This window comes from Eupeodes corollae, chromosome 2 (genome assembly GCF_945859685.1).
Source record: "Eupeodes corollae chromosome 2, idEupCoro1.1, whole genome shotgun sequence".
Classification (NCBI taxonomy): Eukaryota; Metazoa; Arthropoda; class Insecta; order Diptera; family Syrphidae; genus Eupeodes; species Eupeodes corollae.
The window spans coordinates 92,030,749-92,056,938 of NC_079148.1; the positions used below are offsets into that span (position 1 = coordinate 92,030,749).

At 32.7% G+C, this 26,190-nt stretch overlaps 1 protein-coding gene across 2 annotated transcripts in view; it reads right to left on the reverse strand.

Annotated features, from left to right (window-relative positions):
- The window catches only part of LOC129948578 (nuclear transcription factor Y subunit gamma), a 49,613-nt gene that overhangs the window by 20,525 nt on the left and 2,898 nt on the right, over positions 1-26,190 (reverse strand). For both annotated transcript variants that reach the window (XM_056059684.1, XM_056059685.1), the window contains exons 2-5: positions 25,730-25,899; positions 25,585-25,658; positions 2,398-2,711; positions 2,053-2,222 (exon numbers count right to left, since the gene is read on the reverse strand). In XM_056059684.1, the coding sequence (XP_055915659.1) occupies positions 2,053-2,222; positions 2,398-2,711; positions 25,585-25,658; positions 25,730-25,899 (728 nt within the window). The remainder of the gene's footprint in view (positions 1-2,052; positions 2,223-2,397; positions 2,712-25,584; positions 25,659-25,729; positions 25,900-26,190) is intronic.

Consider the following 26,190-nt stretch of genomic DNA (forward strand, 5'->3'; position numbering starts at 1 on the left):
TTAATTGGAATGAAAGAGTCGATAGAAGGTGTAACAGCAAAAAATTTTGGCCTGGAAAAAAGAGAAAAGGCAATCAAAGAAAATGTTTAACCTCCGGAAAACGAACATGTAGTTGAAGGATACCTCCAGAAATTTGTAATTGAAGCCCTGTATGACAAACTAGAATCAACACCACTAAATAATACAACGTATAGGGGTTACCCTCGGCCGAGTACAAGTAGTACAAAAAAAAGGACTGTCTCAGAAGCTTTTGATGATGAACTTAAGACTCAAAAGGAGTTATGTAAGGCCTTCAAGGGTATAGTTGAAGAAACTAAAGAAATTAGAAGAAACACCACAAAAGTTTACCGAGCTCTTGACAAAATTTATGAATTAAAAAAAAGTAATGAAGATTATTTCGCCACAAAAAAAAAGGAAAACTTAAGGAAGTTAAACGGCACATGCATGGAGCAATTAAGAGTTCAAGAAATACCGCCGGTGTGGTATACTCAGATCTTTCTTGTGATGTGGTTGGTTGAGCCATACCAGCACTATCTTCATTTCCGACCCCAGAAAAACGTAAACATGCGCCCAATTTAATGATTGGTAGGATTCCAAAACGGTTGCTTGTTGGTTCACTGGACATGCTGTGGACATCCAACAAGTATTTAAAGGAAACATCTTTAAGTCTATAATACTTTTGAATCCAAAGAAAAAAATGATTTGTTAAAATTTATGATAGACAACATTTGAATAAAGTAATAAATGCTTATAGCCACTGAGGCAACTCCAAGTGATTCGCAATGCTTCTTAAAGATGTTCTAATAGTGCTTGGTTTCACATGTTCACTTTCTTCATATTCTTCACGTAAAATCCTTGCCGCGATTAAAAAAAAAACATCTTTTTTAATTGGAATGATAAACATTTTTCCTTTTAAATAATAACGGAACAGCTGATTCGAAAATCAAAATTCACCATTCCCGATTTCGAAGGGAAAAATGTCTTCCTAGGGAATTAGAAACATTAAAATTTTATTCTCAGGCGAACTAGTTTCCCGAGGAGTTTTTTTCCCCAGGAATATTTAGAATTGGGTTGATTGTTTTAAAATTCAGTAAAATTTTGAGAAAAATCTAATTGAGTTTTTTTTTACAAAAAATAAAAACCTAACCAAAACATAATACTAAAACTTGGTAAAAATGTACTTTCGACTCAAATAGCTTTTCAAAAATTAAAAATATTGTCTTCAACATCTTTTATTTTACAGAAAACATTGATATTCTGTAGTTTTTTTTTTATAAAAAAAAACTTTTTTAAGAAAACACGAAAACCTACAGATCTTTTAAGCAAGGCATGTCGACAGACGGGATGGGAAGTTATCAGTGTGGATAATTAAAGCTTGTAAGAATACATGGCCAACTGATAATATGCTAGCAGAAGAATCTATCAAGTGGACACGATTATGAGAGTACCCTCACCTCAGCAAGAAATCTCTCAATATTCTAGCAGAGAGCTCACGATAGCAAAATTTCTTAAATGTGGCTCTCAAATAAAAGTCTCCCGAGAGTTGCTCTCGAGAGTTCACTAGCAGAAGTACTCTCAAATGGACACGCACACTTAAGTGACCTAAAGCCAAGAAGTAGTATTATTGGTTATTCAATGCTACGACTACGAAGACCATCATACTTAATTCCCGTTCTTCCCGATGGTGGTTATTTTAACTTGATTTTATTTCATCGTTACTGTTTCTTTCCAGATTCTAAACATTTATTTTAACTTGACCTTAAGAAGAAGAAGCTCAGAGAACAAAGACCATCTTGCAACATATCATCTCAATGAAAAAAGGGCAGTAGCGCTAGTCTTCTTTAGAACGATTAATGAATCATATCATTTTTGACAATTCGTCACTATACTATGCCTTGTAAGCTCTTAACACATGTATTTCAAAATACACAAAATAATACAACTTATCTGGAGTATTTAACTTTAGTCAGAAATAAAAAGAAAATTAACTTTTATAATTTTTAATAATTTTAGTTCTTTGCGAGCTAAAATTCGTTATTTGATTGTACTCACTTTTCAATTCGATTAAGACCAAGCACATCCTTGAAAGCTAAATATATCTTATTCAATGTGAGATTCGGTAGACCCTGCCCCAAATATCTAACAAATTTAAGCTGTTCCGATTTGGGTAGTCCGCTCTCATGGAAATCCAAAAAGGGTCTATGATCTGTGATCTTATATTCCTGTGGATAAATATAAGAACAATATTTTTGTTTTAAATTTCCATAAATGGAAAAAGCTCATAATATAAAATTGAAGTCAATTTAATTTTCGTATAATGTAACCACTAAATATTAATATTTTTATGTTTTTTGTTCTTATTATTTTTAATACATAATTTTTGATTGTGTTGCTCACATTGCAAAATTTGATGAAATTTTCGATGACTATGTATTTTTCGTAATAGGTTACACTTTGATTGCTCTGAATACCGAACTGTTTAAGGAGTTCCTGTTTTTTTGGTGGCAATCGGGCTATGTGCGTACAGACACCATCTTCGATCCTATGAGTTTCGTGAACATCAAAGTTTTCATGAAACACTAATCGTTCTAAAACTTTAGGCATTTCTGACTTCACAACAACTGAACTGCTGTTGTTGCTGTTGTTGCCGTTGTTAGTGGGGAACTCTACACCATCGTTAGATGCACTTGTTGTTGTAAGACTCTTAAGATCTGCAATGAATATGAATGAAAGGAATGGGGTTTCCACTTATTTTTCTGTTTTGTAAAAGTTGCCTTGAACTAAGATAGTATTCAGTAGGTGTTAAGACACAAGATCAAGTTTTTTTATAAATAAAATTACAATTATATTACAAGAACAAAATTTATTGGAGAACATGCGAAATAAATATTTAGGTGCAAAAAAACAAAAAAAGAAAGTCTTAAGTGTGAAACAGATTATCTGTACTATAAAAATATATTACAAAAATGACAAGATTACAAAAAAATACATTTCAAGGAGTTAAGCAAATACATGCTCATTTTTCTTTTGTTTAAAAATTGTTTATGCCGGCGCGACTTTGAATTGATTACTAAAACACCAAACCAGATTTTGGGAGCTAAACTCAAGTTTGGAAGCATATAAGATTAATAAATGATAGGCTATTCAGAGGGGGAGACAAATTTCTTGCTTCAACTCAGGAACCCCAGACGTCTTGTGACATTGCTTATGTGATATGTTTCAGTTAGTTGTTAGTTAGTTGGTGACCGTTGTGGAATTGAAATATTTGTATCTCTTGAGCAACGCCGCAAGAGAGCTTATCATAATTTTATCACTATTTTAAATAAAATGAAACCGTAATACCCACTCTTCTAGGAATGCTCATCAGTTCAACCTTGAGTCCGATTTAGGACGTACTGTATAGTACAGAGATCATTTCTTTAGTCGGACTACACGAATGTGGAATGCTTAACCTGAATACAAATATTTCACACTCAATGCAATGTTCAGACATTCAAAACCAATGTGCATCGTTATCTGATTTCTTATCCTAAAACCCTTTCCCATTTACTCGCACTATGTTTAATCATTATAAGGATATTTGTGATCCGCTGAGTGCGCGTAAAAAATAAAACAAAATGTTACTCAAAACAAAATAGGGCCCACCTCTAAGATTCATTTTGTATTTTTGCCTAAAAAATACTTAATTGGTGAATATCATAACAACCCAGCATTTTATTCTAAGGTTGGAATGTGTTTGATACCATATCAATGCTTTCAACAACAATTTAATTCTCCAAGTGAATAGGCAAAAAAAAAAACCGATCGCTCGAAAAATAAATCAAACGCAATTAAAAAAATAAATAAATAATAAATTCCGTTGAGAACTAGGGCCTAGTGACTTACAACTCTCAACCATTCCTGTGTGTGAGTACTGTTGTCAGGGATGGAGAGGGCCTACGGTTTTAAGCCGATTTCGATTTTATGAAAAGAATTACACCGTGAACAAATTTAGATGGCATATGCAGGGATCGAACCCAATACCTCTGGCATGACGGTCCAACGCACTAACCATACTGCCACGGGTACTAGCGGTAAATATGCTGAAGCAACGAGTGTCTCATAGGGCTGTTGCAAATCGAAACGGTGTGTCGCGGCAAGCTTTCCAAAACGTGTGGGAACGCGGAAAGCGGGAGTGTAGCAAAGAGACTAGGATCAGGAAGAAATCGAGCCACAACTCACCAAAAAGACCGGTACGAATAACTTGACGGTTGTGAGCGTACTTTAACCGCCCGGACTTTACAAGCTCAACTACGGCAGTCAACTGGCACTCAAGTCAGTGATCAAACCATTCGCAACCGATTTCACGAAGATGGTCAACGTCGCAGAGTGCGTGCTATTTGGCTAAAATTTACGATTTCGAAAACTTCGAAATTGCTTCGAATTGTCAGAACTGAAGGATCATCCATTTTTATTTTGGTTCTGAAGTAAAATTTTGAATGTAGGTGGTATCTGCTGAAGATCTTGCAGCACATTTTAGACTTCTTCTCGCCAACGATGATAATTTGACGTTCTTCTATGCTGAACCATTAACTCTTGATGAAATTTTAGACGTTGAATTATCAATTGATGAAGTACAATCCGTGATGTTTAATGCCAAAAATGGAAAGGCTCCAGGGGAATACGGTATCCCATACGATTTCTTCAAAAATGCATTTTTGGAATAACCTTCAAATTCTCTTTAACAAAATCTTCTCTACAGCCCAAATACCTTCCTCATTCAAAAAATCTGTAATATTTCCAATACACAAAAAGGGCTCTTTTGACGTTGTGGAAAATTATAGAGGGATTTCTTTCATGAATGTGATATCAAAAATATTTTGCGGTGTTTTGGTAAAAAGGCTGGAAAAGTGGGTAGAAATGAAAAGTATTCTAACAGAGCTACAAGCTGGCTTTAGAAAGAATTATTCAACGACTGATCAGATTTTTACACTTTCATCCATTGTCAAAGCGTTTTATGCAAGGAACAAAAAAATATATTCATTTTTTGTCGACTTCAAAGCAGCTTTTTACCTTGTTAATAGAAATGCGCTTTTCTACAAGCTCTCTCAAATTGGCATATCCTCAAAATTTGTTAATGTGGTTAAAAATATGTACACGGATACAACTGCAGCAGTTTGGAATGGCACCTCTTAATCTAAATGGTTTGGCACAAATACATGTGTGAAGCAAGGATGTCTTCTCAGTGCACTGCTGTTTTTCTTTTTTATAAACGACATAGTAGATTAACTGCCTGGAGGTGTAAGGATTGCGAATGTCACAATAAATGTGTTGCTGTATGCAGATGAGCAAGTCATACTCTCTGAATCGCCGGAACACATGGAACTAATGATTAATCGCTTATCATGTTACTGCAAAAGATGGGGACTGATAATGAATACAGAAAAGTCAAAGATAATGGTTTTGCACGATCCGGAAAAGTTCACACTGAAAGACAATGGAAGTATGATGGGCATCCTCTGGAGTCAGTTAAAGATGTTAAATACTTGGAAATTTTAAACAATATCTAACTGAAAAAGCCAAAAGCTCTCAAAGTTAGCTCAACTTTCCATGGAAAAATGTGTTTTCAAGCAAAAAAAATAATTTTATCTGCGAAATATAAAATTTTTGATTCAGTGGTTAAATCATCTCTTTGTTACGCTTCACAAATTTGGGGAGCGTATGAGTGTGAAGAAATTGAAAAATTTAATAGGAACTTCATAAAAAAGCTTTTTAAAGTGCCCCAAAGTACACCTAATTACGCTATTTACCTAGAAACCGGACTGCCAATAATCTTAACATATACACTTAAATCACAGGCCGAGTTCATAATTAAGGTATGCAGTCAATATAGTCAATCGAGACTTTCAAAGAAACTCTTTTTGAATGAGATGAAAAATAATGACTGGTGGTATGCAAGGTGGCAAACTCTTGGTAACACTTGTGGAGAAACCTTTCAAATTGATTTATGCAACATAGGTAATCTGAAAGAAACTATACCGCATTATTGAAAAACATGAAGACATCACTCGTGATACGTTCATCAGAATGGCTCGTGAGTCTGAAATTAGGATACTATACAGCCAACTTAATTTCAAAGAAACTACTTTCATGACTCACTAAACTATAGTGATAGTGAAATATCATTGATATTTAAAGCAAGGTGTGAGGTTCTCTCTTTAAATTCAAGAGAAAAAATAGGAATTTTGAGAGACAAATCAAATATATTGGATTTGCCTGACACAATGTAAGTGGGTGAAAATTACGTAGAATTTTTCTGATAAATAAAGTAATTTTAGATTAAGCAAAGACGCTTTTTTATATGTTCTAAGGGAAATGAAACCTTTTATAATACCTTACTTGATTCCTTCAATTCAAAAACTTGGTGCAACCCTCCGATTCCTAGCAGAAGGAAGCTATCAAAGATCAATTCACAAAAATAAAAAATGTGATTTAAATGCGTTAAAGAAAATGGAACATACCGAAATACAGAACATCCATTTGCATTTTCCAAAATCCAATTCAAGATAAAGAGTTGTGAAACGCCCAAATTCACATTCGCAAAATGTATTCACAATACGCGAAAATGCAGAACATGGGCAAGGGCATAAGAAAGTTAAATTTGTTATCTTTGAAATCAAAATTGAACTAAATAGTAATAAATTATTTTTAAATACTTTATTTAAAACCAAGAGCTTTTGTCTTGGTTCAATTCAATTTTTTTTTAAATTAAAGAAATAGCTTTTAACTTTTTTTTATTTCATTCGAAATAATCACCCTTATTGCGGTAGTCGTTTTACGACATATCAAAAGACAAAAGAATTTAAAATTACGAATGGCGGTTAATGTCAATTGGCATTTTTGTTTATGTGGAATGCATTCATTTAGTGGCATTTGTCTTAATGCAGTTATTTTTCGTATTATGCAAGTCGTTTTGAAAACAACAACGTCTCAAAGCCAAATTTCGAAGTCCACAAAATTCCAAACGACACGAAGTTTAAATTAATCTCAAAATGTAGGTTTTCTTCTTTTGTTTTTTATAATTGTTATACAAAGTTTTTTTAGGGTAAAAGTTACGAGTCAAAAACAAATGAAACGCCTTGTTGAGCTGATGAAGGCAAATAAAAAAAGAGGTGCAATCGCAAATCAAGAAAGAAAGTTGGGGTGGGAGTACTTGGCAAAGGAGCTTAATTGCATTGGACCACCACCATGAAATGGAAAGGAATGGCAGACAGTAAGAAATTATTAAACTTTTGATTAAAGAATTAAAATGCTTTTTTAGGTTTGGTTTGACGCCAAATTCAAGGTCAAACAAAAGCTGATATTCAACAAAAAAGAAATCGAGCCACAGGTGGAGGCGGTTTCAAACAAAAATGTTTGAATGACGTTGAGGAAGCTTACTAGCATAACGTTAAGACTAAAATATCCTTTTCTGTTGTAGTGCATATGTCGATCTGCTTTTTTTGGTTCCAAAATTTTGATATCGGTCCCATCGACTGCGCCAATAATACCAGGAATTCCAGCCTGCTGGAAAAAGGGTAATTTAGCTTAAATTTTGTCTTCCTCGGAGAGTTCCATCTTTATCTATAATGGACACAGATATTCCTCAAGAAAAGCTTCTTTATTGAGTCGGAAATACATTTTAAACCTGGAAAATATTTTAAATATTGAAGTTCCAGTAAAAAAATTTGTGAGCACAACTAAGAGTACTTTGAATCAGGCAAATCCATTGGGTTAGCTGTGGATCGAATCAATCGTTTCTACAAAACTTAATCTTTCTTTCTTCTTTTTTCCTCTTGCTGCTCGTCGTCCTCACTGCTGCTCCATGAAAAAAAGCTGGCCACACTATACATTCTTTTAAGAATTTGTATTTGTAACCAAAAATTTCACAAAATAATAAAAACAAAATTAAATTAATTAGTGGATCGCATTTGGAACTTAATAGCGACGAGGAGTTTGGCATTTAAGGGGGTATTCTGGTCTAGAAATTAAAAAAAATCGATTTTTTTTTCTTTTCATATTTTCATAGTTTAACTATTTAAGAATATGTCTACTAGAGGATTTTCCCAAATTCAAATTATTTTCGGAGAAATAAGTATTTTGCTGAGCAGCCATCCAAATCGGTTGGGCTGCAACTAATAGAACAAAAGACATAATGGGGTACTTTAAACGCGTTTTTCTCAAAACTGTCTTTTTGAATCTGATACCCACGATTTCTCAGGTTCTGCCGAACCGATTTACTTGAAATTTTAAGAAAGTCTTCTTTAGGGACTTGTCTACGTCCGGAACTACGGCCATCCCCAAATTTTTATTTTTACTATTTTTAACAAATCGAAGAATGTTCAAAAAAATGGTAAATTTTTTGTATTTTTCTTTAGACAGCCGCCATTTTGTAAAAAAAAATGTTTGTAACTTTTCCGTAGTTCCAGACATTGCGACATTATTGTAGATTAATAATCTTTTTTAGTTTTTGATTTCAGATTTCTAGGAGAGTTAAAATCGTGGGTATGGTCACGCACCAAATTTTTGAGACGCACTACTCTATCAGCTGATAACTAACGGAATTTTTATTTTTTTTTTACTTTTTTATTTTTTTTTGTATGCTTCTAATGTGAATAAATAATGTATAAAAAAATTGATGGTAAAATTGTAGCTTGCTTTTTTCTACAGCACTTCAAAAATTACATAAAATTCATGTCTCTAGACAAGAATACCCCCTTAAGCTACGCCGATTTAAAAACGACACGATTACAAAAACGACAATTGGCGTTTTAGTAAAACGACTATCGCAATAAGGGTGAATATCTTTGTTTATATTTACACCTATCAGTTTTGATTCAACAATCCACTCTAAGCTAATGTGCTTGATTTTAAGCAGACACTTTTTTTTTTAAAACGACATACATTTTGAATAAATTCCAAAATTTACCTTTAAAAAAGATCCAATGCTTGGTTTCAATGATTAAATCCAATGAAAGCTAAAATCGAACTCTTAGTTCGTTTTTGTTATTAAATAATTACAAATGTTGTGCCCAATATTTTGAAATTCCTACAATTTTAAGATTTTTAAAGTATATTTTCGACTTCAAAGCCCATATCTTGAAATCTAAAAATGGATTCATTAAACGATGACAAAACCAGCTAGGTAAGTCATTATGTACATTCCTATCTGATTATGCTTTTTTTGAGGAAAAAATATAATACAACGCAAACTTTTAAGATAAAATGATCATTTTATAAAGATCCGATTGTTTAGGCTTATGGGGAATAAATAAAATTAAATAATTAATTATATTTTTTAAACAATTAGCAAGAAACCCACCCACGCAATTGTGTCGAGGATCAAAGTAATAACAAAAAAAAACAGATACAATTTTAATCAAACACAACATTTTTTTTTGTTGTTTTGTTTTATATCTAATAATAAAGTTCGAATTTCAAATTAATGTAAGATAAATATTAAGAAATTCGTTGTGCCACCGTTTCATAAATAGAATATTCATTGCGTATTGCTTTAATACAACAAAAAATTTAAAAAAAAACATTATTTATTCATAAAGCAATATTTTGAAGCGTTTCTATATTTAGCTAGAGATGATTCATTTTGTATCACTTTTGTATAGAGACAAAAAGCAGCGAACTTCTGCTACGTTTTCCTCTTTAACCATCTACAAGAAGTGCAATATTACACATGGGTATATTTATATGTATGTATGTAAATATATGTGATATATAATTAACAATTAATTATGGTTTAATAAATCTATTTTAATAATGACACACTATTCATCTTTATTGACAACACGTTACATTGAAACCAAATTTTTAATTAGAAATCATTTTCATCTGGTTTGATTATCTTTTATTCTTGCAAAAATAATCTCGAGTAAATTAAATGAGTTTAAGTTTTTTTTTTAAAATGGGCCTTATGTAATTGATTCTTGGTATTCAAGAAAAAGTTCTTTAATGACGTCCTATTGAACTCCCAACCATTTCGAACAAAATCAGAAATTTCAAAATAGAAAAAAAACTTTCTTAAGCGAAGTATAAACAAATGAAAGGTCTTCCAATATTTGCAGATTTTTCGCAAAACGTTTATTTCTATCAACCATGTAAATACCCAATTTTATCTTTCAAGAGTGACACAAACAAAATTTGCAGTCAATTGTCGCTTAATTTTCTATCAATAAATTGGACGACATTATTGAGCTCGTCTGAACACACAATTATTTGGATTTTCAAAACAACATAATCCAATTTTTAACAGCAGGAAGCAACAACAGGATTTTGAAAGAATTTAAAAACTACTAAATTCGAAAGAAATAAAAAGTTATCGTTGGACAAAACAACAACAAAAGTTTAGAAAGGATTGGATGCAAGACAAATTTAACAACACAGTCGTTATTGTATTAAAATGTTTCTGTACTCCCTGTTGTTTTCACTTCCAAAATAAAGGTTAATATTTTACAGGTTTAGACTACATAAGGGACTTGAAAGTAAGGCCTTCCAATTAAGGAATTAGGGAAAATTGACTGGAAAGTTAGCCAAGAAAAATTTCCCTAATTATCAAGTCACGTCAACTTACATATGTCAAAATGACATTTGATCATGTTTTTTCATTCAACTGAAAGCTGAACTTTATTACTCTATGATTTATTTATTTTTTGCACAACTTCATATAATGCTCTCTGTAAAAAGCGTCATTGTAAAGTTGGAAAAGAAATAAGTAATATTTCTTTACAATGCAACATACAAATCGTGATGGACTTGTAGCTTGCCTGAGGAGTGTTCTGTCGATAATAATGATTTTGGTAGTTTTTGTACTATCAACTTGAAGTAGAGGTTTGTGAAGTAAAGTTCTAAATTTGAAATTTATAACATTTCAAAAACTAACTAGTTGCCTTCATTGGCATAATATACATGGACTGCTAATGGTGTGAATTTTCCATACAAAATTTGGATGGTTCCACTTCAAATTAACTACACTAGCCCTTCCAGGCACAGTGGCAAAAAAAGTTATAAAATATTTAGCGACATCTGTTTGTATTTAGTTGAGATAAGCTTTTTCTGACTAGAAAGTATTGACATCTAGTATAATTTGTTGAAGACAAACGATGCCATGTTTTTTTTGTATGTTATTGAAAAATGTTTACAGATCGTGTAAAATTAAGCAGAAGCAGGCTATGCGCTGTGAGCAGTGCTGTCGGTTCAAAAAATTCAAGAGTAGTATTTGTCTATCATTTTGGGGAGTATTTTCTTAAATTGAGGAGTAAAACAAAAAAACAACACACATGCTTGGCCCATGAACAAAATTAAAAACTGAAAATAATAATGTCCAAATTCGAAGTTAATTGGCCTACTGCGAAGGTTAAAATCCGAAAACAGACAAATAGAAGGATGTAATGTCGTACCAAATGTTTGCTTTCACTGCTTAAAGGCCAACATTTTAAATAATGTAGTTAGAATAAATAATTTAAGTCCATCACTTTTTGCTTATTAAATAAGAAATTGACAATTGAAATTATATTTTACATCAAATGTATTCAAACATTCAAGAATAAATTAAATTCATTATTGTAAATTCGATGTTTCATATTTTCAGTTACAAACATTAAGGGGCCAATCATAGTTATCATTGAAATCGATCCGAAAAAAATTTGAATCAATATTTGACGGTGTTTTCCTTTGATTGGAAATGAAAATCTCATTCTCATTCATACTCATCGATCGGAAATCACACAAAGAATTTTTTGTTTGAGAAAAAAAGGTTAATTGCGCATTTATTTTTCTCTACAAATTTATGTTTCTATTTTGCGGACGGAAATTCATTTTCCTGAACAGCTGATACTTTATGTTCAAAAGAGAAACAAATTGTTCCATTGATTTGTGTTCCAATTTTACACAATTCCAATGATAGATTTATGTCAGTAAAATTTTGTCGGTGGATTTCAATCGGGAAATTTGTTCAATGACAGAAATGTTTAAGGATAGCTATAAACGACCTGTAGAAAAAATTAAAATGGTTGTTTTCAATGATGATAAGGATAACCAATTATGGATATAACTGGCGCCTTATAGAATGTTTTGTAATTCTTGATTAAAGTTTTCGATGTCTCCTATTTTACGGTGAAATTGTTTTTAAGAAGTTCCTTAGCAAGGCGTTCACCGTTTCTACCTTAAGTGTTTATCTTTTATAAGGCTAACATATGAAAATTTTCTTTCTGCTGTTGCACTACTATTGGGGCAAACTGATTAGAGAACCAACGAATTTTTATTTTGGTTCTTATTGTAAACCAAATACAAATTTCTTTTCAGTTTTATTTTGGGGAGTAGTTTTCGTCCGTGGGAAGTAGAGTAGCAGTTGACTCTGAAAGGAGTAAAATACTACTATAGTAGAAAGAACGACAGCAGTGGCTGTGAGTATTAAATGTTATTTTTACATTCAACTGAAAGCTAAACTTTATTAATCTATGATTTATTTATTTTCTGCACAATTCCATTTAATGGTTTTGTGTTAAAGGGTTTTTTGTCATATTGAAACAGAAATAAGTAATATTTCTTCACAAAACCAGTGTTTTTGGCATTCTTTAAATAGTATAGTAGAAATTCCAAGAAAACGCATCGGCAGTAGATTTTTGTATTTTAAAGTTGGTACAACTGAAAAATAGGTACAATGTCAGAATATAGAATAGAAGTTTTGTGGTTTTGTAAAAATCAAAGTTAAAATTAACTTCAGCAACAAAAAAAAAACTAACTAAAACTAATAAAATGGACAATTTTCATGAAGAAATGTTAAGAAAACACCTGAAAACTGAGATTCTATAAAAAAAAGTTCATTTAACAATTTGTTCGTAGACTATTACATTAACATTAGTGTTGAAGCGAGCTTAAAGCTCGCCTCAATTCTTTATATACCTGTATCTAGTTGAAATGAGCTTTATTCGACTCCATTCCAATCGGGGAGTCGAGCCAAAATTTGTGAAGAAAAACCTGAGTGGAGGAGTTGGTTTTACAGATAATGCATTATGGTCTGTTTATTTCCAAGTTTGTGTACAAAAAATATAGTTTTGTTTTAATCAAATTACAAAAAAAAATTCACATGGAGTAGATAGCATATTATTATATGGTGCTGAACTATTCAATTCTTCATTGTTAAATACGAATCAAACTATCTCACTTGCACTTCATAAGAAACATCAAAACACCATTTGCATTTTAGAAAGTGCTGTCAAACTAAATCAGTTTTTAGTCTTGACTGAGATAAACCTTTGGAGGACACATAGAAAAACTTAATTATCTTTTCTATTTTTTCTCTGGCAAAATAAGCGCCGTTATTCCATTTTCACTAACAAAACTAACTAATATCAACAATAAAAGATTGATTTTTGTCCCCAATGAAAAACACATGATGTCAAATGCACAACTAATCAACGAACACAGCAATCGAGATACAAATGCAATATCAATCGTACCAACATTTGAGAACTAAATCACATAAGATCCATTCGAGACTCGTATAAATGTCAAAAACCCATCCGTAGTAAGATTCTACTTTAGCTTTTATTGGTAGTATTCCTACTACGGATATAGTTTTTGTTATTCGTGTAAACAAAACACGGGTAATACAAATTGCAAATCGTGATGAACTTGTAGCTAACCTGAGGAGTGTTTTGAAGACAATAATATTTTTTTAAGTGTTTGTACTATGAACTGAAGGTAGAGGTTAGTGAAGTAAAGTTTCAAGTTTGAAATATATGACACATCAACAAGTAACAAGCTGCCTTAGTCAAAATTTAAGTTCAAAGAATGAAGTTGATACAAATGAAGTCCCTTATGTTATCTGAACCTGCCCATTCCCTATGATATGTCTAAAAAACTGAATTTGGATGAGTCTATCAATTCTATTGTTTTCTAAAGCCTTTCAACCGTGTAAACAGACAATTATTAATTTGAAATAACAAGACTGTCAGCACCGATTTTCCACCTAAAAATTGTCTAATATTTGGATAAAATCAACGAACCGTTCGTCGGCCAAAATTGGAAGATCTTCCAATAGTGTATACTAAGCTATAGTTACAATTACACTTGTATAAAGAAAATAAAAACATTTGAAAAAGCGTAGAGCGCGAACACTTTCTCAATTTTAATAATTACAGCCGGAATTTGGTCATAACGACTCTCATGGCAAACAAAATTATTGGCATTATAAACGGATTTAACTTTATCCAATCCAAAAAGAAAATATTAGGTATTTTGTACCAAACAAAACTTTTGCTTTAAGTATGTGAGCATTCGTGAACAAATATCAGAATGGTTTGAAACCAAAGGTGGAGTAGGTCAAGGTTGTCTTTTATACCCCCTGTTGTTGCTCTTCTTTTTATCAACGACATAGTTGACGCTTTGCCAAACGGTATTAAAATTGCAGGACTTGTTATAAAATGCCTTCTATATGCTGATGATGTCATTTTGTTTGCAGACTTCCCAGAAAGTCTTCAGCTCATGATAAATAGGCTAGATAAGTACTGTAAAATGTGGAATCTGGTAATAAATATATCAAAATCGAAAGTTATGATATTTAGAACAGGTCGAGGACGACACAGTAGAAATGAAAGGTGGTTTCTAAATGGTGAAAATATTGAAGTTGTGAATGAATTTACTTACTTGGGAATGATTCTCACAGCCCAACTTAACCCTAAGAAACACTTTCAAAGTAAACTGAAGAAATCGTTATCTGCTATAAACTCAACCTGGCAAAACTTGTTTAGGAACACAAATGTTGCACATGGTGTCAAATTTAGAGGGTTTGATGCGGCTCTGAGAACTATAATGACATTTGGATGTCAGGTATGGCCGCATGGGGATATCAGCAGTATGATGAGGTTGAAAAACTGCAACGGCTCTTCTTACAAAAACTATTAAGATTACCAATAAACATGCCGCTGCTTGAAACAGGTCTTCCTCCTATTTTTATTTTCACCTTGAAAATGCACTATGATTATGTAGCCAAAATACTTTCTTATGATGATAATCGAGCACCAACATTTTTAGCAAAACACAGTATACAAAAAAATATAAGTTGGTTCAGGAAATGGGAGGATATAACCATATTAAGCGGTATTTCGGTGCATCCTTGGGAGATGGAAGATGGGAGTATGAGAGAAAAGATCAATTGTATTCTCGAAAAGCTAGATGACAAAATAAGACTAGATCTAATTGAGGAAGCAAAAGGCTCCCTACGTAGATCTCTATATCCAAAGCTCAATTATAATGTGAATGAGCTCAATTATTTTACAGACAAAATGAGCTTATTTGAAATTTCAATCATTTGTCGCATTAGGAGAGAGCTTCTTGACTTAAACTACAAACCTTATTTTAATGACCAATCAACTTTTTGCTCTCTCTTTAATTTGCAAAAATAAGAAAACTCACTTTTTATCAGTGCTCTTTTATTAATAAAAAAAATTACTAATTGTTAAATGAACTATGTAAAAATAATAGCTTAACACACCAAAAAGCTTACTTGAATTATTAATATTAAAAATATATTTTGTAATTTTTAACAGTAAAAAAAGAGATGGCATCTGGCAGACGGTTTCAAAACCAAGGCCATAATTTTATTTATCATTATGTTGAATTTTTAAAATTTCTTTAAGGTTCAATAAATAAAGCTATTATTATTATTATATTATTATGTAAGTTGGGTGCAATCTTGAACAGAAACAAAACGATAATCATCAGCCCTATTCTTCCTTTCCTATTCACTAAACTAATTTATTGCTTAATTAAGAATATTTTTTTATAAATAAAAGATTAGTATTAAACGACACACAAAGAACAATTTTCAACAATAATTTCTGTAATAAAATTAAATACAGATATTGCAAAATATAATGCAAAACGACTACCCGAAGACCTCAGAGAAACTTGCAATAGCCTAAGAGTCAGGTTGAACCTCCTGGACCACCGATGAAAGACGTGGCTGAGTTTTTTTTTACTTTCTAACATTTCTCTGAAGCTCTCTGTTTGAGGATTCTCCTATTCCTTTGTTTACAATTGGAATAAAAAGTCGAATACTGTCAATTTCCAAAAATTACACAAATTAAACAATTGAATTGATTAAACCTAATTTTTGTATAAATCAAAACAATTTATCCAACATTCTCAAGTTTGACACATGAACAGCTGTTTAAGTGAATGTCAAATTGGTTAAGGATAATGTAGTTTACCCGATGGATAGCAGAATGCAAAGGCAGTGGGAATTGTGCACAATTATTTATTAATATTATTATTATTTAAAGTAATATAAAAATTACAGAAAATAATTAGTAGAAAGCGTTAACATTTGTAGCCATCAGCTTTTACAATTATTTAAGTACAGTGTTAATCGACCAAACTTCAATTGAATAACAAAAGATTCAGTTTTCTTTTTTTCTTCGAGCATTTCAACGCAAAACGACCATAATGCGTCTTAAAACGTCACAAATAAAATCTCTCAAAATTAAATTTAAAAAAAAAATGCAAACATCTAATTTGCTTTATAATTAAAAACAGCGTTTAACTTTATTTTCAACTTTAATAATGTCATAAATTTAAAGTTACAAATTTATCCGAAGGAACCGATCTTCTCTGACACTAAACTAAAAGTCTCATCAGAACTGAGAGAGAAGAAAAGAAGTATTTTTCCTTCAAAAAAACAATTAACAGTTAAATTAAACATATTGTACAATTTTGTATACATATTTTATAATATTGAAATATTCTTAAATTTTTAAAGCCAAAATTGTAACAAGCCAAAACAAAACGAGACTCAGATGACGCTTTTAAAGTAAATGATTTATAAAATTTTTAAATTTACATAATTTATGTAGTTATTACATTAAAAAAAAACACTAAAAACACATAAAGCACAAAGGTTTTTTATTTTTTAACATTTTAGGTGCCCATTCATTTCTTCTGGTCAATTCTGGTTGGCATTTAAGTTCGAAGGTTCTGTAGCTTGTGATGTATTTGGAATTGGGGTAATTGTGTTGCCTGTGTGTGAGAGAAAATAATTGCATTTCATATCACTGATGCTTGGAACTCAATGAAATTGTTTTTATTTTTAAAACAATTTTGGAATATGCTACAAGACCATATAACCACGTACTGACTTAGGTTTATCTACTACATAATTTTTAATTATCTACGGACACCTTTATGCGAATATCGTATTGTGGGTTTTTCTATTTTATTAGTACCTACTGCTATCACTAATTGAAAAGGGTTTGATGGAAATGTAATGTTGAAAACATGATTACGATTAAAAAAATACGAGTTAATAACAGAATGTTGAGTGCAATTTTAAACAATTACCGTAGATAGAAACTACAATTTATAAATATTTAATAACGCAGTTCAGTTTTTATAATATTTGGAAAAAGGAGGAAAACAAAAAATACTTTTTTTCTCACATTAACTAATAGTTAACTATTTCAATACACTCTAATTGAAAATCTAGTAGCATTGAAAATAGAATACATTTTAATTATTTAAACTAGTCTAATACACACACACAAACATCACAATTTATTTGTTTTAGACCAAAATAGTTTAGGTTAAGAAAAGTAATTATATTTAAAAAGTGATCGAATAAGGAATTAAGTAATTGTTTAGGGGAAACACAAAACTTAATATAAAAGTATTGCGGACTAATAACATTGACCTGCTTTAAGAACTATCGTTCTGAGGCTAAACAGATATTTTTCATGAACTTTTCTGGGTTTCAGGGATTCAATATACAGCGATGATAATATTAGTTATCGTTTTTAGGAGTTTTTAATGTCCTTGGATATTTCTACAACTTTAATAAGTCGAAAATACTATTGTTTGTATTATTTTTAAGAATCTTCCAAAAACAGTCAATTCAATGGTTTATCCTTCATGAAACATCTCTAAAACCTGGTGTAAGAATCATTGTATAGTGCTCATGCACTGAACAGAGATCCATGAAACTGACTCAGATATTCGAATTTTGATGATTACTTTAAATAATAAATTAATAATAATGATTTAGAATTTCATAAACATAAATAAGGTATACCCCTATTACCATTGGCGAGTCGAATGAATAAACGAGTGAGTGTGATAAATTTGTATTACCGTTGGCGAATTGAGAAACGTTGATTCAACTTAAATGTCATACACTTTTCGAAGATTGATCTCACTCTATTGTCGTAATCGAGTGTTCGTTGGTTTAAACGTAATTCGTGTTATTATTTGTCGAACTTTCATATTGTGTGAGAAACTGTTAGTTGAACTGATTAAATCGAACCACAATGCAGCGAGAGGTGTTGTAGAGTTTGGTTCTTCAAAAAAAAAAAAATAATATTGGGACCAATTTGCTACAACCCTCAACTTACTTGGGCCACCTACTCGCGATGGAAAAGAATGGCACAAGGTAATGTGCCATTTATTCATTCAAAAGGTTTGGCTGAATTATAAGCTTAAAATCAAAAGAAAACTTCCGATGAATAAAGCGGAAGCGATGGCAACTGGTGGGGGTAAATACTCTCAAGTTTCCTTAACTCTTTGGAATAAGCTGTGGTTGAACTGCTTGGACTTGAGTAAGCTGTAAGGCCAGAAGGTACGTGCTTTGGTGCATCTAGCCAAATTTCAGAGTACTTATTAATTGGCTTACAAGACATTATAGTGTTCAATAATAAAGACTCTGGTGAAGCCTATAAACAAAAAAAATATGGAGCGACGAAATAAAAATATAAATACTACCGAGGAACATTGACCGTTCTGCTCATTGGTACCAAGTTTCAAGAACTGACTTAAGATTACTGGAGTTCCATACAAAGGAATCATGGGTTGAACCTTGAATCAACATAACGAATACACATTTTATGGTCACACGCCTTAAAAACTTGCACTAAAAACCAGAAGCTACTCTCGGGGAAAAAACTTACTGCTAAGATAATGATGACGTAACTCAATCGGAGCAACGATTCCTATATGGGTTCCGTCAACACATCCTATTACTCCTGGTAACCTGGTCTTTAAAAAAAATAGTTTCGTGTGTTTTGTTTCTCATCGGATGACATGTTGAGACTGATCCAGGCTGGACATAATTTGTCTTCAATTGCGCACACAACTTCTTTTAATACTAAGGAAACCGAGGATTGTGACATGCCAAAGTCAAAATCTTTTCCTACGCTACTCTCATAACTCACACTATCAAAAAATCTAAAGGCATAGGCTAGTATAGAAGGGATTAAGGAGGTGCTTACATTTTCACATTGTCCTTCCAACTTGTTTAATACGAATACAAACGCTTCCTTATTCAGTCGAAAATATGATCTGAAACTTAAGGAATTAATTAGAATAAAAAGAACTTCCAGTAGGTACAAAATATTTGTTCTACTTACAGATGATTAGGGAGTTTCAAGAAATTAGAGTCTTGAATATTCTTGCGCAGTCGAAGAATTCTTACTTTTTTCGGTAATTTTCGTTTTCTCCAAAATAAAAAAACAAATCTATGTTGCTTATCATTTTGGTTTATTTTATATTTTTATTTAATAATTTCATGAGTTGACGTTTATTTACATATTTTTTATATGGTAGCACTGAATTTCGAACTCGAATTGTAAAGTTCGCCAACCGTGGGGTATGTCGAATGTGTTAGGTCGCTAATGAAAATATTTCACTTTCCAACGTTTGATTCGCCAACCATAATAGGGGTAATAATAACAGTACCACATAAGGTCACATTGGAAACGGATAATAAAAGGCGAAATTAGTTTGAACATAATATAAATAAGTAAGCTTTATTATTTATAAACTTATTTTGATACCTTCTCATTTTTGATAAAAAATGTAGTTTCTTAACTATTTATGAGATATTTTCTAATAACACACTTTAATAACTAAACAAAATTAAGAAAGTTTAATTGTCGTCTTTTTTTATAATTTACAGGCACTCAAGGGGATATTAGTACCTTTTGTATTTTTATATTTAAACATTGTGCGAGCATCAGGAAAATCAGGAGGATTTAAAAGGAGATACCGGTGCACATCGGTCTTAAAGTTCTGAACATTAAAATGGGAGGGAAAAACAGGGATAAGTGGCTAAAGCATTCCACATTCTCGATGTGCGATTTAAGAAAGAATTTTTATACTTGACAGTACGCCCGAAATTAAGATCAAGGGTAAACTGATGAGCATTCCACGAAGTGAGACTATTACGGCTGAATCATTTAAGGGGTGAATTCGACAGAACATTGTTTGTAAAAATATCGATAAAACAACGAAAGGCATGAAACATTGCGGCGGTGTTCTAGCGATGTAAATGTTTCGATTATAGTTCTATCGCATGTCATTTTTAAAGCCCTTTTTTATTCTGTCCAAGAGATTTAAAGTTGTTTTACGGGCACCTGCCCAGATATGCGGATTATATTCAAGCTTTGGACGAAGGTTCTGTAAATTACAGCCAGATCAAAAAGGGTAGAACATTTCTTGCACCGCCGGAGAAATCCTATGCACCTGGCAGCATTTTTGGCAATATCAAATATATCCTAAGCTCAATGGAACCAGTTTGAGTCCCTTACGAAACGTGAGATTCTGATTATGCTGATATAATTTAGATCGTTTAGATCGTTAATGAAGAATTCTCCTTCTTGCGTTTTCGAGCCAGAGCCGGGCATTTACAGAGAAGATGAAGAACTGTTTCCTCCTATTCCTCGTCAATACAGCTCCTGCAAAAGTCATTTGAGACTACGCCTAGTCTCGTGGCGTGCTTTCCTATTAGACAGTGTCCGGTTATGACACCTATTATAAAGCTTATATGCGATCTGCTTGGAGAGATCAAGCACCTTGAACGTTTTAAATCCAGTGTTGGCCAGATGTTTTTTGTGACTTGGCACGTGGTGATGTTTCTCCACCTGGTGCCTGCCCTCCTCACAGAGTCTTGCATTAGCAGCAGTTTACAAGTAGCGATTGGTATGCCAGTACTTGCCAAACGTGGTAGCATGGGCTGCACTGTACCGTTTATTTGCCTTACAGTTACATGGAATGTCTCTATGGCCCGGCACCCAGCAAAAGTGAATATTAAACTGTTGCGCCATCTCCATTAGAGATGATCGACAGTTATGGATTTGATAGCAGCCTGACTATCTGAGAAAATACGGATTTCAGATGTTAATATCACGTTTTCTTTAAACCAGAACAAGACTTCTTTTATCGCCAAAAGTTCCGCCTGGAACACGCTACAATGATTGGGAAGGCGGAATGAGAGACTTAATTTCAGTCGTTCAGAGTACACACAACCACCAACCCCTTCTTTGGTTTTTGAGCCATCTGTGTAAAAGTGGATTGACTCATCCTCCAAGAATGTCCTATCCTCCCAAAAAGATCTGGTAGGTATAAAAATTTGGAAATTCCTGTCGAATTGTAGTTGGGGGATGGTGTAGTCTGTGTGCTTTGGAATTGATTCTAAGTACCTTAGAATTACGGAGTGGCCAATGTTGTTGTTAGTCCACTGCGACGAAGCATTGAGGCGAATAGCAGAGCTTGCAGCTATTTGTTTGCTAAATATGTCAAGAGGTGTAAGGTACAGCAAGGTGTCCAGTGCCGCAGACGGGGTCGTGCGAAGCGATCCGCTTATACATAGGCAGGCTGAACGTTGGACTTTATTTAACTTATCCCTGTTTATACCTTTCTTTAAAGCAGTCCACCATACTGCCACACCGTACGTTAAAATCGGTCTGATTACCGATGTGTATAACCAATGCGTGATTCTGGGTTGTAAACCCCATTTTTTACCAATAGCTTTTTTTGCAAAAAGGAGGGTTGACAAATGGAATTTTGTATCTTCTCGAAAATAAGACCAGATCGATTTTGTGTGGGTTAACACCCAGTCCACACCGATCAGCCCAAAGTATTAGTCTGTCTAAGGCATGCTTTCCTGAAACTGCTATAGCAACGTCGTCCGCATAGGCTATCACTCTGAAACTCTCCGCATCCAGACTAGTTAGGATTTCATTCACCACTAGGTTCCAGAGGAGAGGGGATAGAACACCACCTTGCGGTGTCCCTCTACTAACGAATCGTCTCCTAGAAGAGTTGCCCAGTTTTGAGTTAATTATTCTGCTAGTAAGAATTAAATGAATTAACTCCCGAAGCGAACTCTCTACATTTAGAGATGTCAGTGCAGATGTGATTGCAGATGTGTCCACGTCGTTAAAGGTACTTTCGATGTCAAGGAAAGCAACCATAGTGAACTCTTTATGATGAAGGGGATATTCGATGGTGCGTACTAAAGTGTGTAACGCTGTTTCCACCGATTTACCTTTACAGTAGGCATGTTGAGACGAAGACAGAAGTCTGGTATCGATACGTGCCCTTAAATGGATATCAATCAATCTTTCCAGGGTCTTAAGAAGGAATGATGATGATAGACTTATAGGTCGTAGATCTTTAGGATTGACTTGGGAGCATTTACCTGCTTTAGGTATAAAAACAACTTTAACTTCTCTCCATGCCGAGGGAACATGGACCAGGTAAAAACAGCTGGAAAAATTGCCTCAAGGATCGGTGCAATTATATCAGAAGCCTTTTGTAATTCGACTGGTATTATACCATCTACCCTGCAGCTTTAAATGGTTTGAAGCTGTTGAGAGCCCATTGTAGCTTATCCTTTGTGTATTGTATTTGAAATTGAACGTATAAAACTGTTGCAAGTTTCGGTAAGAGAACTACCAGGAAAGTGAGTGTCTAATAGTAAGTTCTGCGATTCATTACTTGAATTTGTCCAGGAGCTGTCTTTATTTTTCAAGCAGCTTGGCATAGCTGGATTAGTTGAAAGAATTTTCCGTAACCTAGAGGCTTCAGAAGTTTCTTCTATCATGCCACAGAAGGATCGCCAAGAAGATCGCTTGGATTTCCTTAGTGCCTTCTTGTAGATTCTTAAGGATTCTTTGTAGGAGTCCCAATGAGAGGCTAGTCTTGCAGCTTTGGCCCGGTTGAAAAGTTTCTTGCATTCCTTCCTGAGCGAGTCAAGCTCTGAGGCCTACCATTGTGGTTTCCTCTTTCCTCTATGTGTATAAGTAGACAAGCAATTTCTAGCGATCTGTTCATCGCTGAGGTAAGGTCATTGACTTTGTTGTCAAGTTCACTACACTAACAAATAAAAAATCGTGTAAGAAATAGCCTTTAAAGTGATTTTTTTTGTGTTCCTTAACTTTGGGAAGGGTTTTAAAATTGTATCCTCATGTATCCTTCGAGTTATTGTGCTTAAAATGTCCGTTTGTATATTCTGTGTTAGAAATCGTTCACTTTTCTTGCTTCTGTTTGCTGTTTTTTTTTTCATTGACCTATGTAGCAAAATGAAGAATTCGGGAATATTTGATATATGGAGAGCCTCTACAAAAGAGGATCGCAATTGAAAAATTTGTGTGTACATTATGCAAGAATTCGGTCTGGCGGACACAGACAATGTCCCTAGAGTGCTAAAACGTATGTAAGCTCATTAAGTAGTAAAATACTGCAAAGGTGGAATCGAAGTGGGCGTAATATTGAAAAATTTACAAATGCAAATGAGGTATGGTTGAATAAGGAAGTAAAACTACCAGAAAGATTCGTTGAAAATGTTTCTTCAACCAGCTCAATTGGAAAAAAGGAAGAACTGAAAAATCATTCGAAGAATGCACTTTAAAAGTACAAAAACGTTAGGTCCAAGAATTGGTTAGCTCAAAAACTCATGACCTTCTTTTGACAATGGTAGATGGCAAATTTTGCAGTGCTTTGTCCCAGTATAGTTCTTCTCAAAAATGCTATATTTGTGGAGCCACACAAAAAGAAATGAACAAGAGTGCATTAAGACAATCAGATCAGCAAATGTTCAACTTTGGAATTTTACCATTACATACGTGGATTCGGGATTTTGAGTGTCTTTTGCATATATCTTATAATTTAGAAATAAGAAAGTGGATTGCAAGAACAGAAATGGAAAAACAATCGTGATATCGTGCGAATGTGAAATTGATGCTGAGAAGTTTGGATTATACGCTAACGAAACAAAGGATATCTATCTTCAAAACTATTCCTGGCATTACATGCCACCTTCTATACATAAAATCCTTATGCACTCAAAAGATATTATTGAGGCTTGCATTTTACCTCTTGGGCAGTTGTCTGAAGAAGCCCAAGAAGCAAGTAATAGAGAATATAGGCGTTTTCGAGAGCATTTTAGCCGAAAATCTTCACGGCAAAACTCAAATTGAGATATAATAAACAGATTTTTACTTTCCTCTGCTCCTTTCCTATCAAGCCGAAGTATAAAGTTTAGTAAAAAAGAAGTCCACTAGCTCCAGAATGTATTGCATTGCTAAAAACTGAAGATTCGGAAACATCAAGCTCGTGTGGAGAAGATGAATAGTCTTATAAATGTATTTACATAAAATCAAAAACTATTATATTACGAAATTTTCAAACATGTCATTCTTTTTGTTCATTAGATGCTGCCCATAAAATAAAAAAGAAGAATCATTGAATAAACTGTACATTCATATTACTAAGTGTGTCCATCATGGACAGCCACTTTAACCTATTACTAGGTTCAAAACGAATGCATTCAAATTTTAAAAATCACTTTATTTGTTTAAATAATGACTTTTAAAAACTTAATACGAATAGAGTGCAATAACTTTACCAAGTTTATTATTCGTTCTTAATGTAAAGTTACACTTTTTTTAAGCTCAGGTTAGCAAAATATTTTCCAAATAACATATTATTACATATATAATCGATTTTTTAAATATAAAAAAAATTGAACGCACAAAAATTGCACACTGAGTGTCGGGTCGGTATAAAGGTCGAAAAATTTACAACAATATATCGAATTTTAGAGACTAGAAATTGGACTTAAGATTTAATTTTATGATGCCTTTCTATCTTTTCGGTTTAAATCTTTATAAATTTAAGTTGAATTTAATAAATGATTAATAATGATAGCATTCTGAGAAGATTGCATTCTTTCACAAGCCTGCAAATAGTTACTGTACATTAACAATTAATTAACGTTGTTAACATGTCAAACAAACTATTGCTTCAAATTTTGTCTTCAATAATAACGTAATGCTCATTGAATAAATACAAGGTAAAAAGGGGCGACAAATACACTCGTTTTTTAAAATCCTATGCTCAGTTCCGCAATTTAATTTTTAAAACCATTGGATCGCCTTATCGACGATCTTATATAAAAGTTTATCTGAAATCATTGCAGATTTTAATTGATTTCTAATTTAAGAGAAGACTTTTTAGATTTTTAAACGACAGTAGATGGCTTTTGAAAATTTAAAAAAACCATATAACCGCCTTTATAATACGAAATGTATCTACACATATATATACAAAAAAAAAGCTACATTAAAACCTACTTTTTCTACCCCAAAAAAAGCCATGCATTTAGTATTGTTTGCTTTTTTCCTCAACTTTAAACAGAAAACAAAAATTTGCAAACCAAATTTAAGCAATAAACAAATGCATGCATTTTAATTTAATTTTAAAAACAACATAATCAAAACTCACCAGCAGTTGCTTTCGATAGGAAACTTTTGGTCTTATCCAAAATATATTGTAAATTATACCCATCTTTTTCATACCTAAAAAACAAAATAAAGAACTTGTTATAAACAAATATATTTTGTATATATGTATGTAAAAGAAAACCTACGTCTCAGTTCGCTTAGTGCAAAATAGATTTTTGAAATTACTATAAATGCAAAATAGTGTAAATGATGGCAGTCCTTGGCCCAAGTATCTTGCAAATTTGATTTGCTCCGGCTTATTCATACCACTCTGGTTAAGGGCCAAAAACGGTCGATGATCAGTCACATCATATTGCTATAAGAAAAAAATATAAAAATTAAAAATAATAAAATCTGAAAAATTACATACATTAATTAGTGAGGAGTGGAAGGAGGAGATGGAGAAAAATCACACTTTGTTTTAAGCCCAAAACGCATTTTCCATCATATGAATATACTTTGAAAATCGATATTTTATATGAACATGTATCTCGAGTCTCACATGAAATATGAAACATACAAATTTCATTTCATGTTTACATAATTCTCAAGACGTATGTATGTAGAGCAATGCTTAATGTGGCTTAAGGAGGGTGGGGTGGTGTGA